This window comes from Aulonocara sp. 'chitande type north' Nkhata Bay, linkage group LG7 (assembly GCF_057382095.1).
Source record: "Aulonocara sp. 'chitande type north' Nkhata Bay isolate Kocher_YH1m ecotype deep benthic linkage group LG7, A_spYH_male_GT1.1, whole genome shotgun sequence".
NCBI lineage: Eukaryota > Metazoa > Chordata > Actinopteri > Cichliformes > Cichlidae > Aulonocara > Aulonocara sp. 'chitande type north' Nkhata Bay.
The window spans coordinates 3,463,420-3,478,007 of NC_141350.1; the positions used below are offsets into that span (position 1 = coordinate 3,463,420).

At 40.7% G+C, this 14,588-nt stretch overlaps 1 protein-coding gene across 1 annotated transcript in view; it reads right to left on the bottom strand.

Moving 5' to 3' along the window:
- Positions 1-14,588, bottom strand: part of tmtc2b (transmembrane O-mannosyltransferase targeting cadherins 2b) — an 82,737-nt gene that overhangs the window by 9,977 nt on the left and 58,172 nt on the right. The window contains exons 4-10 of the mRNA XM_086298005.1: positions 13,187-13,301; positions 12,631-12,716; positions 10,898-11,082; positions 9,814-9,892; positions 7,059-7,180; positions 2,653-2,734; positions 244-358 (exon numbers count right to left, since the gene is read on the bottom strand). Coding sequence (XP_086154131.1) covers positions 244-358; positions 2,653-2,734; positions 7,059-7,180; positions 9,814-9,892; positions 10,898-11,082; positions 12,631-12,716; positions 13,187-13,301 — 784 coding nt within the window. The remainder of the gene's footprint in view (positions 1-243; positions 359-2,652; positions 2,735-7,058; positions 7,181-9,813; positions 9,893-10,897; positions 11,083-12,630; positions 12,717-13,186; positions 13,302-14,588) is intronic.

Consider the following 14,588-nt stretch of genomic DNA (forward strand, 5'->3'; position numbering starts at 1 on the left):
CAAAGTATAGCCAAGTAAATCACAGAGGCTGAGGAATGGTGTAAGCCCCTGGATAAAACGTGCAGACAGTAGACCTCCCTCTCTCATACACAGCTTTCTTTCTACTCAGCCACAGAAAACTGTGGCCCACCCATCTCATCTAGGCAGAATAAAATACATCCAGTGTCTTTATGCATGCTCTTGCACTAAGGAAATCATCAAACCTGAAGAAAGAGAAAAAAATCACGCCAATCAAAAACATACCTGAGCATGTGGGCTGCATTGAAGACCACATCAAATTCCCCACTGTCAAGGCGTGCAGCTGTCTTTGCCATCTCTGCTGCTTCAAGCAGCCGTGACTCTTCCAACAAAAACTGACCTGGCAGGGCAGAAGGGAACAGCACCATTATTAAAACACTTTGGGATCCCCACAGGGGCACGTAGGGATACACGGCCTCGCAGTGTTTCTTTTGGCCTGGGCAGAGGGACAGACTAGTCTGCACTTGTGACAATATGATGAAACATTAAATATAAGTGCAGCATAAAATCTCTCCTTGGCCATCTTTCAGACTCATTTGTTCAGATTATCAGCCTTGATAGATCTGTTCCCTTTGGATAAAAATGTTTTCAGCAGGAGGGTTATGTCTTATTACGGGTGCGCCTTCCTTGCAGTTAACCTCTGTGGACCAGCCTAATGAGAGGGGATTATAGAAGCCTGACAAGGCCGAGTGCGGGGCGGACCCCTCGGTAAGAGCCAGGTTTAGGGGGAATTAATACACTGTTGATTTTGGTAAGCTCCAATGCTGTGCCAGGATGCTAAACCACCAAGTGAACCCAAGCGCATTTTTTTAATAACTGTGGATGAAACTGGAGCCTTTAGTGCAGGACAAGGCAAGAGCTGTATTTTAAGTGAGTTTTTAGGCTGCAACTGTGCACTAAAAACCTCCAGATCTGCAGTTTTGCACTGTTTTTGATAAATGAAATCAAATCTGTCAGAGACAAACACATCAACTAATAAAACGGACCCGACTTTGATACACAACAGCAAAAATAATATGCTTTTACTTAAAATATAATAATTTTTATCTTTTGCATTATTTCTTAATTGGAGAAAGTACGGCTGTACGACTTTGTCAGTTTAAGCTCATACCCAGATTGTGAGCGGGCTAGCTAATGCTGGAGGACAGATTTCTACGTTTTGGGGTTTTTTCTTTCCTTCGAGCAACACGAAAAAGAACTCGGGCTAAGTAAAAAAACTTATGTTATTTATGTTGAGTATCCTAACAGTTAAAACTAACATTAACACTATATTATTTACAGATTATGTTACACAGTGTATAGAAAGAGAATTAAATGGGACCAAGACCTGATCCCTGGGGAACGCCACGCGAGGTTTTCATGTGACAATTAGGCTGGACAAGAAATAAATAAATGCATGCGTAATTAATTTACTTGACCCTTTAATTTACTAAGTAGTTGGAAATGCAAGTCTAAACATAAAAGTATCACCTATTAATACTATTCCCAGGCATATATGACTCAATTCTTCAATGGAAGTAATTCATTTACCTTAGTAACCAGCAGAATAGATGGATGAAAGCAATAATCAGCTAACTTCTTTACTTATTACATATTTTTTTTAACTAAAATTCAAAAGCCCCAAATGAGGCAGTACACTTCTAATAATGCTGACTGAAACTCCATTTGTAGCAGGATAGTGTATGCCTTTTTTAATACATAGGAAAAAACACATCACTAGCATTGCTGCCTAAGGCAGGCAAGTGAAAATGATCAAATAAACACAGCTAAATTAAATTCATGATTTTTAGTGCACTCTAAGACCTTTTTTGAAGAGTCTTCTTCAGGCCTGAGGACACTCGGTCTCAGAAACAAAAAACATTTTGAAAAACAAACAACTTAGTCAATCTAAAGTAATGAAAACCCAGCAGTATATGGCAGATCTGATGTGTTTAGCTGTGAATAGATATATTTGTAAATTAAACCATAGCTGTGATCTGAACAAGAAATAGAAATTAATTGCTGCATATTTTTACTTGGGCCAACAGAAATAAGATAAATGATGTTATATGGATGTTCCATATGGATATTATATCTCCTTTATTATTAGTACCGTTTAGTAATTTCTTGAAATAACACCGTCTCTGTGCTCGGATCAATGCAATCCATATCCTGATTGGCTGGATAATTAACCTACACACACAGTACTCAACAAAATGCAAAAATCCACCATTAACCAATTTCCTTAAATGTCACTTGCGACCTGGTGATCACAAAGACAAGGCTTTAAATGCTTTTACAAACTCAAAGGTACTATGAAAGAAATTAAATCCAGGAGGTAATACTGCTGATTAATGGAAAGCTTGAGAAGAGGCATATGCTAAAATTGTCACGTTCTGTACACCCATCAAATCAGTGAACAATCTAAGGAAATCAACCCTGCTTCCTGTGACTCTCGACTAATCAAAAAGAATAAAAACAGAAATGGCAGAAGGGTCAGCCAACTCTGTTGTACAAACAACCGGCTAAGGTGCACAAGTGCTCGTCTTGCACAAGTGCAGCATGTATGCGTGAAATTTCCAAATCAAATATTTGAAATGTAAAAAGAAATCTGGTGTGAGTCACACTGGAAGGGAAATATATATCCGTGCTTACCATAATGCATGTAGCAGTTGCCTTTTGTGGGATCGAGTTGGATGGCCTTGAGGAAGTACCTCTCCGCTTCTGTTTTCTGCCCCTGAGAGAGATGGATTAAACACAGTCATTATTGTTTCAACTGCTCCTCAAAGCTACTCAGTCTAAAAACACCACACGCGACTCAACAGCCAAAATACCTCTGTGTATACCTAATGTCCCTCTTCCAACCACAGACGTACTCTAACAATAAATCTTAACAAATAGACACGAAACACACGGATCGCTACTGTTACTCTGTCAGGCTCATGTGTCGTCCCACAAAAGCAGACGCTGTCACGTTTAGCACAGCAGACCAGACAGGGTAAAGTCTCATTCATTAAACATATTATCTTTGCAAAGAGCACTTCCGGAGCATAGCTGCAGATTGTCAGTGTGTGTGGCCTAACTGCTATTAAACAAGACAGTGAGTAGCGAAGAGGAGAAAACAGAAAGGCTTGTGTCTATAATGCCCCAAGTACAGGTGTACTGCACACAAACACATATGATTTTTATTTTTGTTTTTATGTTCCAGAAAGAATCCATACCGGAGGGGGGGGCGAGCATAATATGATGTGAAGAAGACACACTGAAGCCCTGCAGACCGCAAAAGCTTCCTCAGGCCCTTTACACTGTGACATGTAACCAATCACAGCTCTAACAGAACCGAGCAGCTGGCCAATAGAAGTGCCAACTGGGACTCTGACACATCGCTGATCTCAGTTGGGCACCAGATGTCATCTGATCAACAATTAACCATGTGCACTCATCGATAAAAGCTGATGCATTAATAATGCAGCCATCAGTATGCATTTGAGAGAGAGATAAAGCCTTCTCATGAAGACTAATATACTAAGGCATTACTGGATTATGCAAAGCCAGTAAAAACAACGTGAATGAGTGGGACACTTAGCGCAGAACTTCAGTTCAGTCATACAGAAGGAATGGGCCCTATATCGTATTAATGACTGCAGACTTCATTTTCAGTGAGCGGTAGATTCAATAAATACAGAAATTTCTAATGTAAACATCTGAGTGTAGTTTCCATTGATGCTGCAGAAAATGAAGCCTGTGCCAAGGACACGTTTAACAGAGCTGATTGAAGTTTTATTCTGAAAAGCATCACTTTTGTGTATTTTTATACTTATATTCACAGATGGGGGAATGCAGACATTTTACCGCCAGCTGCTTTTTTCAACAAAGACCTACAGTTATTAAACCTCTACAGCTTAAACTTTGACAGACTGAAATGGGTTTTAGGTCTAAGTGCATGAAAGATGTGGGCTGTGACACATTAAGAATATTAACAGAGACCATACACAGAATAAGCGAGATGTTGGTAGGACCTCAAAAATGTAACAACTTTTTTCTTTTTTTATTACTTGTTAAAAAATCATTTATTATAGGTCAAAATTAATAACTGTGCTACCCTTTTTAATTTCACCAAATCCCCTTAATCAGACGAAATGATTATGATTATGATTATGAGTGGCAATAAATAGGAATAGCTTTCATCTAAGGTACGACCAATGCAGCACGAGAAAGGGATGGAAGGAACCTCGTCTATAAATGATGACTGTACTCTGTTTATTACTCCAGTAAACATATCACTTCATTGGTCATTGTAAAACAGTTAATAAAGCAGGATGTGCTACCAAGTCGCTACCATGTGGAGATATCGTATCTTGGCTTTCTCAGCAAACTAAAAGATAGTTTGATGTGGCTGTTTAGGTTTAATGGTAAGTAGAATCTGTTTAAAGTCTGTTTGTCATTGTCCAACACTAGTTTAGCATGCAAACATACAAACATCTGCTGAGTACATGGGAATACAGCTTTGTCAGATATCTACTTATTAAGCAAGGTGACTTATTGTGCAATATTCTCCTGTTTGTCGCACACTCGCTGAGCTCAGTTGCGCACGCCTCACACCTCAAATCTCCTGATAACATTGGGCAAACTGCAGATGCATCCCTGGCTCTGTGAGTGTCGAGGTTATTATGAATGAAACCTGTACTGTATTAGTTGTGGAAATGACAAGTGAATGACTGAATCCAATATTGTGAGCATTATAATTATAATTATGCACAACCAACAACACATCCTGCTTCTTTAGGGTGTCGGTGAAGGTGCAGGGGGGTCAGCAGGGCTGAGCATGCAATACTGATCTGTGTGATTAACTCTCCCTTTCTTCCCCTGTTTGTTCTTCTCACCATCCACGCCGTCTCTTTGCTCTCTGCGCCTCAGCAGCCACAGAAAGGCTCGCTCCGCCACCCACCACTCACCCTTCTCTGACCCTGCTGCTAAACCTTATATTGCAGCCTCTCCCAGAGGGATCTGAACCTCAAAGTCCCTGACAGCATCTGAAGTGTCTTCATCGCTCACAGTTGTTGCACAGGGAGGGCAGAGGTGGGAGGTGACAGACGGCTGCTCTTCCTGCACTGCTTTGGATCACATTAAACGCCGGAGTCGGTACATATTAAACAACAGCCTGTGTTCACAGGTAACATTTGTCTGACACATTTCAATAAAATCTTTCAGAAATTCCTTTAAAGAATAGAGTCACTGTAAGCCTATCCAAGTAAGTTAGATCCCGTCTTTGATCGCACTTTCATTTGCACTCAAGGGATCACAGGGGTTCAAGACCCCTAAACCATCCATCATGGTCAGAGAGCTACAGAGATTTATCCCCGAAGGTTTGAACTCTACTTTCCCCCAAATCAATAACACTTTCCTAAGTTTCTCCTCACAGCTCACAGACTTCTTCTCTGAATCAACTTTACCAAGTCTTAATACTCTCCTTTAAAGTATTGAGTTATTCCCTGAAACCATCCTTGCTGATGGGTTTTGGTTCCATTGAATTTTTCACAGGGATCATGTCAACTTAATAAGTGAGTTTTATCTGCGTTGCCAGTTGATCTATTCTTTCAGCTGGCAACCGGTCAGCGGACAGAACGGCAAATCAATCCACCGCCAGTGTGCAGAGGACTAATAACAATGATCCACAACTGTACAGCACTTCAGCAACTCAGATGAAAGACAGTTTGTGGTTTTTCTGAAGACTCAAAAAATGCAGAAGCAGTCGGCCCGTCCAAGCCTACAGTCTATACAAAACACACGAAAAAAAAAAGACACATTCTTTGTTTTTTTCTTTAGGGGTATATGCCAAACTATTTCCTGGCTGGGTTCAGTAACTTTTGGCACATAAAAATGTTATAACACCACAAAGTGTGGTTTTTACACCTCAGTTTTTGTATGGATTAAACAGCCCAAAAATAACGTGTTAATTAGTGATCCCCGAAGCCAAGCTTTTTATTTCCAATTCATGTGCTATGCTATGCTCACTAGCTACTGGCAGTAGCCAGTGCCATGCAGATATATAAGTGGTAACTGACTTCAAGTTTATTTCCAAGGCTTTTGGTTTTATATGTGTTGACACAAAAAAGGGTAACATTATGTCTAAAAACTGTGGAAAAATTGGTTTGCCTGTTAAATTCCTCCACCTATCAGTGAGGATAGTCACAAAATGATGATTGAGGAAAAACTATAAATGAAACAAACTTGAAAAGAATTCTGTTTCCATGGAGGAAATAAAAAAGGGGCAGGAAGAGTGCAGCCGTTTGCTGGAAATCCAGATATCACTGCTGCCGGCTCCTCTCATTAGGGCCCAGGCAGTGGATGAAAGGGGTGTCTGCTGAACACAAGGCCTCCACCCTTTTTTTGACCTTCTAAGCAAGCCTCTGTCTGACTTGTTTATTTGTCTTCTGACAGTCCTTTTCAGATCAGACTACTTTTTTTCTCAGCTCTTTTCCGAGTATGTACGTCTTGCTGCAGTCGATCACCGAACGACTGCACGACCAGCTCCTCATAAACTCAAGGACTCTGGAAACTGCTCCTATACTGGAGACGCCTCCATTTTTTTCATTAGTAAAACACAAGACAGGTTTCACTTTCACTTGCTGACCTGGAAGATGCCGGGCAGTGTTAGCTTTCTTTCCATTTAGTGTAGAGATTCGAGCGCTCTCTAGGCAGTTGATTAAGAATACTGTTTTAGTAGCTTCTAGTAACACATTAAAGATGCAAATGTGGAGGCACGACAAAATCAGGAAGTCATTTACAGAGAAGCTAAAATGACCCCGAGGACATCAGTGTGTTTGTTTTGCCCTGAAACTTGATGTATTTGCTCCAAAGCAAAGAAAGATGCTATAAAACAGCAAAAGTAGAAATTAACTTTAAATTAATCTCATAAACCAAACACTAAATGTGGGATACACCTTTAAATAATAAAGTTGGTCGCAGGGTAGTGTTTAATCAGAACACTCACTAGAACGTATGATAGCAAACTGAATGGAAACACAGATAAGGGAGGATCAAAACAAAAACAACGTTACCGTCATTGCGAGAAGTTTCCCATAAGTGAGATGTGCAGGAATGTGGTCTGGCTTGGCTCGCAGCGATTCTCTGTACCAAAACTCAGCCTCAGTCAGCTTATTCAGTCTAATGTAGGCCTCTCCTGTGATGGCAAAGACAGCGTCACATGAGGGATCAATTCAAGTGTCAGAGGTTAAAACATCACACAGCTGTCTTTTATTCTTTTGATTTTTATTACAGGGAGGCAACAAATTCAGACTATAATCCAGTCATCAAACTTAATGATTTTTCTTCCAGCACTTTCATCATATTTTAAACACATGGAGTAATAAGAGGCTTTGGAGGATGTTGCAATTGCTTAAACATGTTAGATTCATACTGAAGAAATTATTTATGCTCTTATTTCAGGGTTTTTCCTGAAGTAATTCATTTCAGCTAAGTGTGCTTGATTATAGCAGAAATTCACCGTAATGCTTACAGAACAATAGGACAAGATTTCTCCCGTTGTCCTCCTTCACTCTTCCTGACCTGTCAGACATCATCCGATACCTCCCCCACCACCACATCTGACCCTCTGCCTGCTAAAGCAACACCTGAAATAACAAAGCTATCCAGCAACCCTCGCATGGTTGGAAAAAACTGACTGGCTGGTAACGCAACACAGTAAAAATCAACATCATGATGTATTTAGGGGGAAAGTGTGAATAAAGCCCACTTGTTAAAATATGACTTGTAATATGGTTTATATTTCAATCTACACCAAGTCTTATGAACTGCCAAATGACTGAAAGAGTTGTTTAGACAAGAGGAGACTGAGGTTTGAATTCAGTGGGGATTCAGATTAATCGCTTTACTGAAAAGACAGCGATAAGCAACAGGTGACATACGCCTGCCCACAGCCTTTTAGTCTCATGAAAACACACCTCCTCATATAAGTGATAACATAGAGATACCTCTTTCACACAGACGCATGCATGCATGCATGTAAATAATGCAAATACATATTAATTTTATTCCAAAACATGTTAATATGTTATTTTTTCTCCAGTTATAGAGTGTAGTGGTTTACACATTTGGTTAACTAGTGAAAGATCCCTGTTCTGATGATGAGAGGAGCCAAAAATCCCTTTGGGGTTGTGTCAGGTGTAAAAATCCAACATGCAGCGCTACCTGCTGCAGCAATCCCGTGTGTAGCTATTATTGCTCTACCATTACAGCCTCATGCTGCATGTTTCCATCAGATTGTAGCTACATAATAACAAAACTCCCATCAGCAGCAGAGTGGATTAGGCAGCATTACACCAAGCTTTCCATTTCCATTGGGTCATAATGAAAACCTCTGTGTGTAAAAGTCCTACACCGGTGGTTATTTTAAATGTAAATACTGAATTATTAGTTCGAAGGTTAATAAATAATCATCATGTTTATATAGAGGCTTATCTAACCTGCAGTGACTTATAGCTAATCCAAGGTGCTGAGCTGTTTAAAAATGCACATATTGGTCCATTTTGACACGACCTCTTCCTATATTGATTGGCTTAAAAGCAGCCAAATTACTTGACTCCATTTCCTGGCAGCAGACCTCTGTACCTCTGAGATTAGCACAAACATTAACGTGTAATTAGAAGTGACATCGAATCCAAGGAGCTGAAAACCAGCTCCTCGGAGTGGAACATTCCTCAGCCAACCAGAAAGAGCTGGAGCGAGACCAGCAGGGTACAGATTACCACCCAGGTCCGCCTCTGATGAAAGCTTCTGCTCCTTGGCGTCTGACAAACAGCATGAGAGCAGCGCAGTGAGTGAAACTGAAAATAGATATGAGCAGGTGTGCCAAATGTGCAAATCAGCTCAGCGAGGAAACAACGCTAAGCTGTAGAAATCACAGATCTGTGGCTCGGTGCCTCCATTACAGGCGCAACGCTGCTCCTTAATGGGGCCTGAAGCTTTCATCAACATTTTGACATAATCTCAGGAGCTCCGTCGCATTGCATTTTGCCAACACATAAGCAAACCTGTGGCACTGCCTAGTCTGGATTACTTATTGTTCCAGGTTTTCTGTGTGTGTGTGTGTGTGTGTGTGTGTGTGAGAGACAGAGAGAGAGAAAAACAAGCAGGAAGGGCAGAGAAAAAAGAAAAAGCAATGGAGTGCACAGATATAATGAGGCTGAAAGCAGCTGTTCTACAGCTGTAATGCAACAAGCTGGGTTGCTCTTGCAGTGAAAAGCATCTGTTTAACATGACATTGTAAAGCTTCCGATTGTCTACCTCTGTCTAACTGTATGAATCAGATCAGCTGTCTCACACACTGCCTTCGTTCCTTTAAATTAGCACAGTTTGCTATACGTGTATTTATCTAACTTTTGTTTTTGACCCCCCAAAAAATCTCAGCAACACCAACAGAAATCCTGCTTTTGGCTCGTATTACTAATTTTTATGACACCGTGCCTTACAAATATTTTTTCTTTCTTTCTTTTTACAGGATATTATGGACCTGAATAGTGATTTTTTGAAGTTTTCATGTTTTACTGCCTTTTATAGTAGCCTGCTCTGGAAATCTCAGATCTTTAATGTTTATGCAAGGAATAAAGAAATATAGTCCAAAATAATACACAATATGCAGGAAGTACACGGCCTTTGTACTTTTCTTGTGTTTTGTGAAGCATAAATGTGTGATGACCAGCTGATAATACCTCCAAGACCTCCACAGACTTTTTTCTTCCACAGTAAAAACAGTATCTATTACGCTCATGGTCCTGAAACACGAGCAGCTCTTACCCATCATGTTGTAGAGGCTCTGCGGTGCAAACTGTCGCGGCATTTTCTGTATCGCTTCTTTAAACACAGAGAGGGCCTCCTGTGAATGAAACACACAAAAAAGAAGGTTTGGGACGTTTGCATTAGAGAGCACAGAGACCCCGCTAGAGAAGCCGGCTCTGGGGTAACTCGTCATTCCTCCCATGCAGCCGGGGCCATGACAATATGAATACACAGCGTGGAATTGGGGGTCGCCAGAAGGCTGCTTCATACAGAGCTGAGCACAAAGGCTCTATCCTCAGTGTCACGGCTGTTAAGACAACTAGAGCCGTGTCGCTTGTTGACTTTAGCATGTATAATGTGTTGGTCCGGCAAGTCACCTCAGACTCGCTCAGAGTTTAAATGGCAGAAGGACCTGAAAGTATTTTATTGCTGAAGCAAATGTTGCGGTTAGAGGTCAGAGGAAGTGGGAATGCTCTGTTCCTCAAGGATGCCAACAATTTAGAAAGGCCTTTATTGAATCGGCCGTAGGACCGCTTCATTCCTGATTGAATCAGCAGCATCGGCGCGTATTTTCAATATAAATGTACAGCAAGTGGAAAACCAGTTACTTTAGCCAGCGCTGGAGGTCTTTTGGGGCATGAAAGAGAAAATTTGTTAGAAACAGCCTGAGGAGTATCTGCACATACGCTTTGTCCCCTATGACTGAGACCATTTTGTAACATGTCCATATAAAAGTAAGCTTTTTTTTTGTTTCCCCAAAAGGCTGCATTTCATCTCAGTTCACTGAGTTCGGTTCCAACATTTACATATGCAGAGGAGTACTGTTTCAACTCCCATGGTAGCAATGGATCTGTTTGTTAGACAAATATAAAAAACAAAGATGAGACAAAAAAACGATTTATATTACTGCAAATGCAATTGAGACATTTCCTTTTCCTGTTTCAAGGGCGGGTTTTGGGGGGAATTCACATAAATAAAAAACAGTATTCTTGCCTCCACTTGGTGTATTTTATTGTATCCTTAACCTTTATTATGACATGCTATAAGGTTATTATTGCCTTAAATATGTTCTTTGCATACGAGATCTGCAATCTGTCATTACCTCCTGGTGTCCCTGTTCGTGGAGCAGCTTGCCCAGGTTGTACAGGCAGCTTGTGACTGAGCTCTTGTGGGCGTGAGGGTCCTTCAAATTCTCATCTGGGATATCAGCACAGGTCAGGAAAGTGCGTTTGGCCTCATCTAGGCGACCCTGATTCATCAGGATGATGCCTGTGTTCAAGTAGGCTGCTGTTGGGATCAAACGAAACACAAACAGAAAGCTTAGACTGTTCCTGTCGCTTCACTCGATCGATAAAAGCTCAGTGATAATTGTGCTTACAATGATAAACTGGCATCAGACGCTCCAGTCACAGTGATATAAAGTGATAAAGCACATAATATTGTAGCGTGGCTCATTTATCTGGGATCCAGGATTCCTTCTCCCAACAAAGTCCTTGTTTTTGCCTCTGTTGATTTGAAGCAACGGCTAAAAAAATCATTTTCATATGAATTTCATTAAACTACTGTTGATGCTTTTCCAGCTTTACTGTATGTTTGATATTTGCACACGTCCCGCGGGATACTTTGAATGTACGTTAAACTTTCTCTTGAACGGTCAAAGACGGCATCTACAGTAATGATCAATACGCAGCTGAAGGGTAATTAGTCTCTGTAGGCCTTCCTCTCTAAACAACTCCCTATCAAGTCTGGCTGCTGGAATAAATTAACTTGAAACAGAAGATCAATCAGGACATATCAAATCAAAAACAAATAGCTAGAAAAAAAACCTCCTTTTTGTTTTTGTTTTTCCCTCCAACGTCCTTGAAAATCGTTATCCTGATGCTTATGTTCTACTCTTCACTCTTCCACCTTACAACAATTTTACCCATTCTGCTTATTGTTGTGCATTTGATGGTAAATATCTGAACCCTTTTCCCAACGACAGGCTGTGCAGACGATGGACGGCAGATAAGAAAAACAGAGACAAAGGAAAACTTTTCCAATTTCGTCAGCCTTCTAACAACTGATTCTTTCTCTCAAAAAAGTGACACAAATCAATAGTGCCTCATCAAAGGCACTATTGGGAGCTAACAGTTTGGCCAGTGAGTAATAGTGTAACCTTGAAAAAACACACATTAGCTGTCACATTCTCATCCGCCTTCAAAACGTGTGCTGCTTAGGGTAATTAATTAACCTTGTTATCAGCGTTAACAGATTGGATAATTGCACGCTGAATGGAAATTTTCTAGTCTAACTGTGATCTTGATTAGGTGTATAATTAATCTGGGGAATAAAGGAAGAAACTTTCAGGATTGTCTGTTTATCTGTCATTGATTGATGCGCAGAACAACGGGGAGCTAATTTATTTCATGATCAGGTAAGAATGTGATTTACACTAATCAGGGAGCAAAAAGAAAAGAGGTGAAAATATAACAAAAGAAATGGATAAAACTGCGAGGAACTCGTGGTGAGAAGAAGAGACAAAGCAGAGGAGGACAGGACAATGGAGAGAAAAATAAGTAAATGTACAAAGCAAGAATAAAATAAACAGAAGCACCATGGCTTCAATCATAATAAATCACTTAATGTTTATGCTTTATCTGTGGACATTTCGGGCTTTGAAAGCAGTCGCACAGCTGCACCGAAGGTTTAATTCAGCTGTACACACACTGGCCTTTGCCACCTCTTCCCTTCCCTTCACATAACCACAGCCAGTGTTCGCTGTTGCCTGGACACAGCACAACCACGACCACAAGTGCTGCAGATTGTCAATAAAAAAAGGAGAGCTGTACTTACAAGCCAGAGTTGGCCGGCTCCCAATGGCCAGCTTATAGTAGTGAAGTGCCTCTGAGAACTTGTTGCTCTCCTGTAGCAGCAAACCACTGGAGCAGACAAAGGAAAAGACAGTTCTGACAATTTAGAGCTTTAAAAACTCTAAAGAGGAGATCGTTTCAGTTTAAAGCCTCTGTTATGATTAAACACCAACATCAGCCAGCTGATAAATGTGAAGGGAACAGTTTCGCAAACCACAGACATTTGATCACACTGAGTACTGGCCGGTGTTTTGTGTTTTCCCCTCAGACTAAAACAGCATCATTAATAACGCTGTCAGGCGGACAGCGCCCCGGGGAATTGAAAACAAGACGGCACTTCCTCTCAGAGGAGCTCTGATCAATGTACACATGAGAAAGGAGAGTTTTTCCAATCATTCATTCACGTTTTAAGACAATGAGATGGTTATAAATGCACAGTAGCATCAACAGATTAAAAACAAACAAACAAATAAAAAATTTGGGGCCAATGTTTGACGAAAATATTGAATGCAACAATAAGTGTGATTAAAAACACTCACAGGTTATAGAGCATGTCAGCCATGTTGCTGCGGTAATACAGGGCATTTCTGTAAGCCTGCTCCGCCCCCTCCATCTTTCCCTGGCTCTTCAAGACATTTCCAAGGTTGCCCCATGCTGACGGGTCACGCAGGGTCACAAAAGAAAAGGTTAATCAAAAGAAAAAGAAAAAAGTCGGTGAATTATAACAGCAGGAGGAACATTTCTATGGCAAGTAATCATTTTCTTTTGTTATTCACAGCCTCATGCTGCCGTGGCTTCAGTGCCTTATAACCTCTGAGGAGGACGTTGTTCTGCTGCAGCTGGCATACCAAGACAGTACTGCTGAAGAGAGATGGCACACCGGGGGAGCTTTGTGTATAAACCACCAGTTTTTCCAGTGTGTATGAAAAGAAGACCACCACAGCGCCATTGAATAGCTAACGGCATTAAATAGCAAAGAGCAGTAACTGACAGGAGATGTAAGGCTGCCAAGATGTTTTGTACATATTGTGCAGATACTCTGCAGTGTGGAAATACATCCAGAAAACATGAACTAAGTAATAAATACGAAGAGAAAAAGGTACAATAATGGGATTTAATGCTTAATGGCAGCGTGCAACATTAGCATCTCTTCAATTTGCTTTGGAATAATTTATAAAGTGTACAGTATTAAAAATAAAAGACTATTATGACTCAAGAGATGCGCCTAATGAGGTGCACGCTGCTCTAAATGTGTAAGAGTAGTACTTTTTAACCTTGAGGTATTATTCCATCTCTCCTCTCTAATACTCATTCAATAGGAAGATAAAATCCATTAACGGGTGGTTACACTGCTGTAATGTGCAGCGTTTAAAACACACAAGTGTCTAGGATAACAGGAAAAAAATAAAAGCTTTCTTCATTCACCTGCTCTGAATGCTCAGTGAAAAAAGTGTCGTAAACATTCTGTGTATTCACAATTTCACACTTTGTGTGTGTGTGTGTGTGTGTGTGTGTGTGTGTGTGTGTGTGTTTGTGTATGAGACTGGGCTCTTTTCTCATCTCATATTAACTTTATTGAATGTGAGTCGTGGACATTTCTGCTCCTTGGTTCGGCTGATGGCCTGCCAAAACAAACAGCTGTCATGCCTCAGCGCCGCTGCAGAATCTGAAAGGGAAATTAGCTAACACAACATGCCCTTCTGCTGCTTTGTGGGGCCCTGTCCTGCTTCTCCGTTCAGCAGCTCCAAGAGCTTCGGTTTGGATAAGAATCATTGTTTGATGACCTTTAATATGAAGCTTTAGAATATTTGATCTTTTACTAAAGGTGCCAGTCACAGATGGTGCCTTTCCAATTAAACAGATTGCATGCCGAGTATAAGAAAAGTGTCAGATCAAAAAGTACAGCTCTGTTGTATTCATTAGAATAATACTAGACTCGTA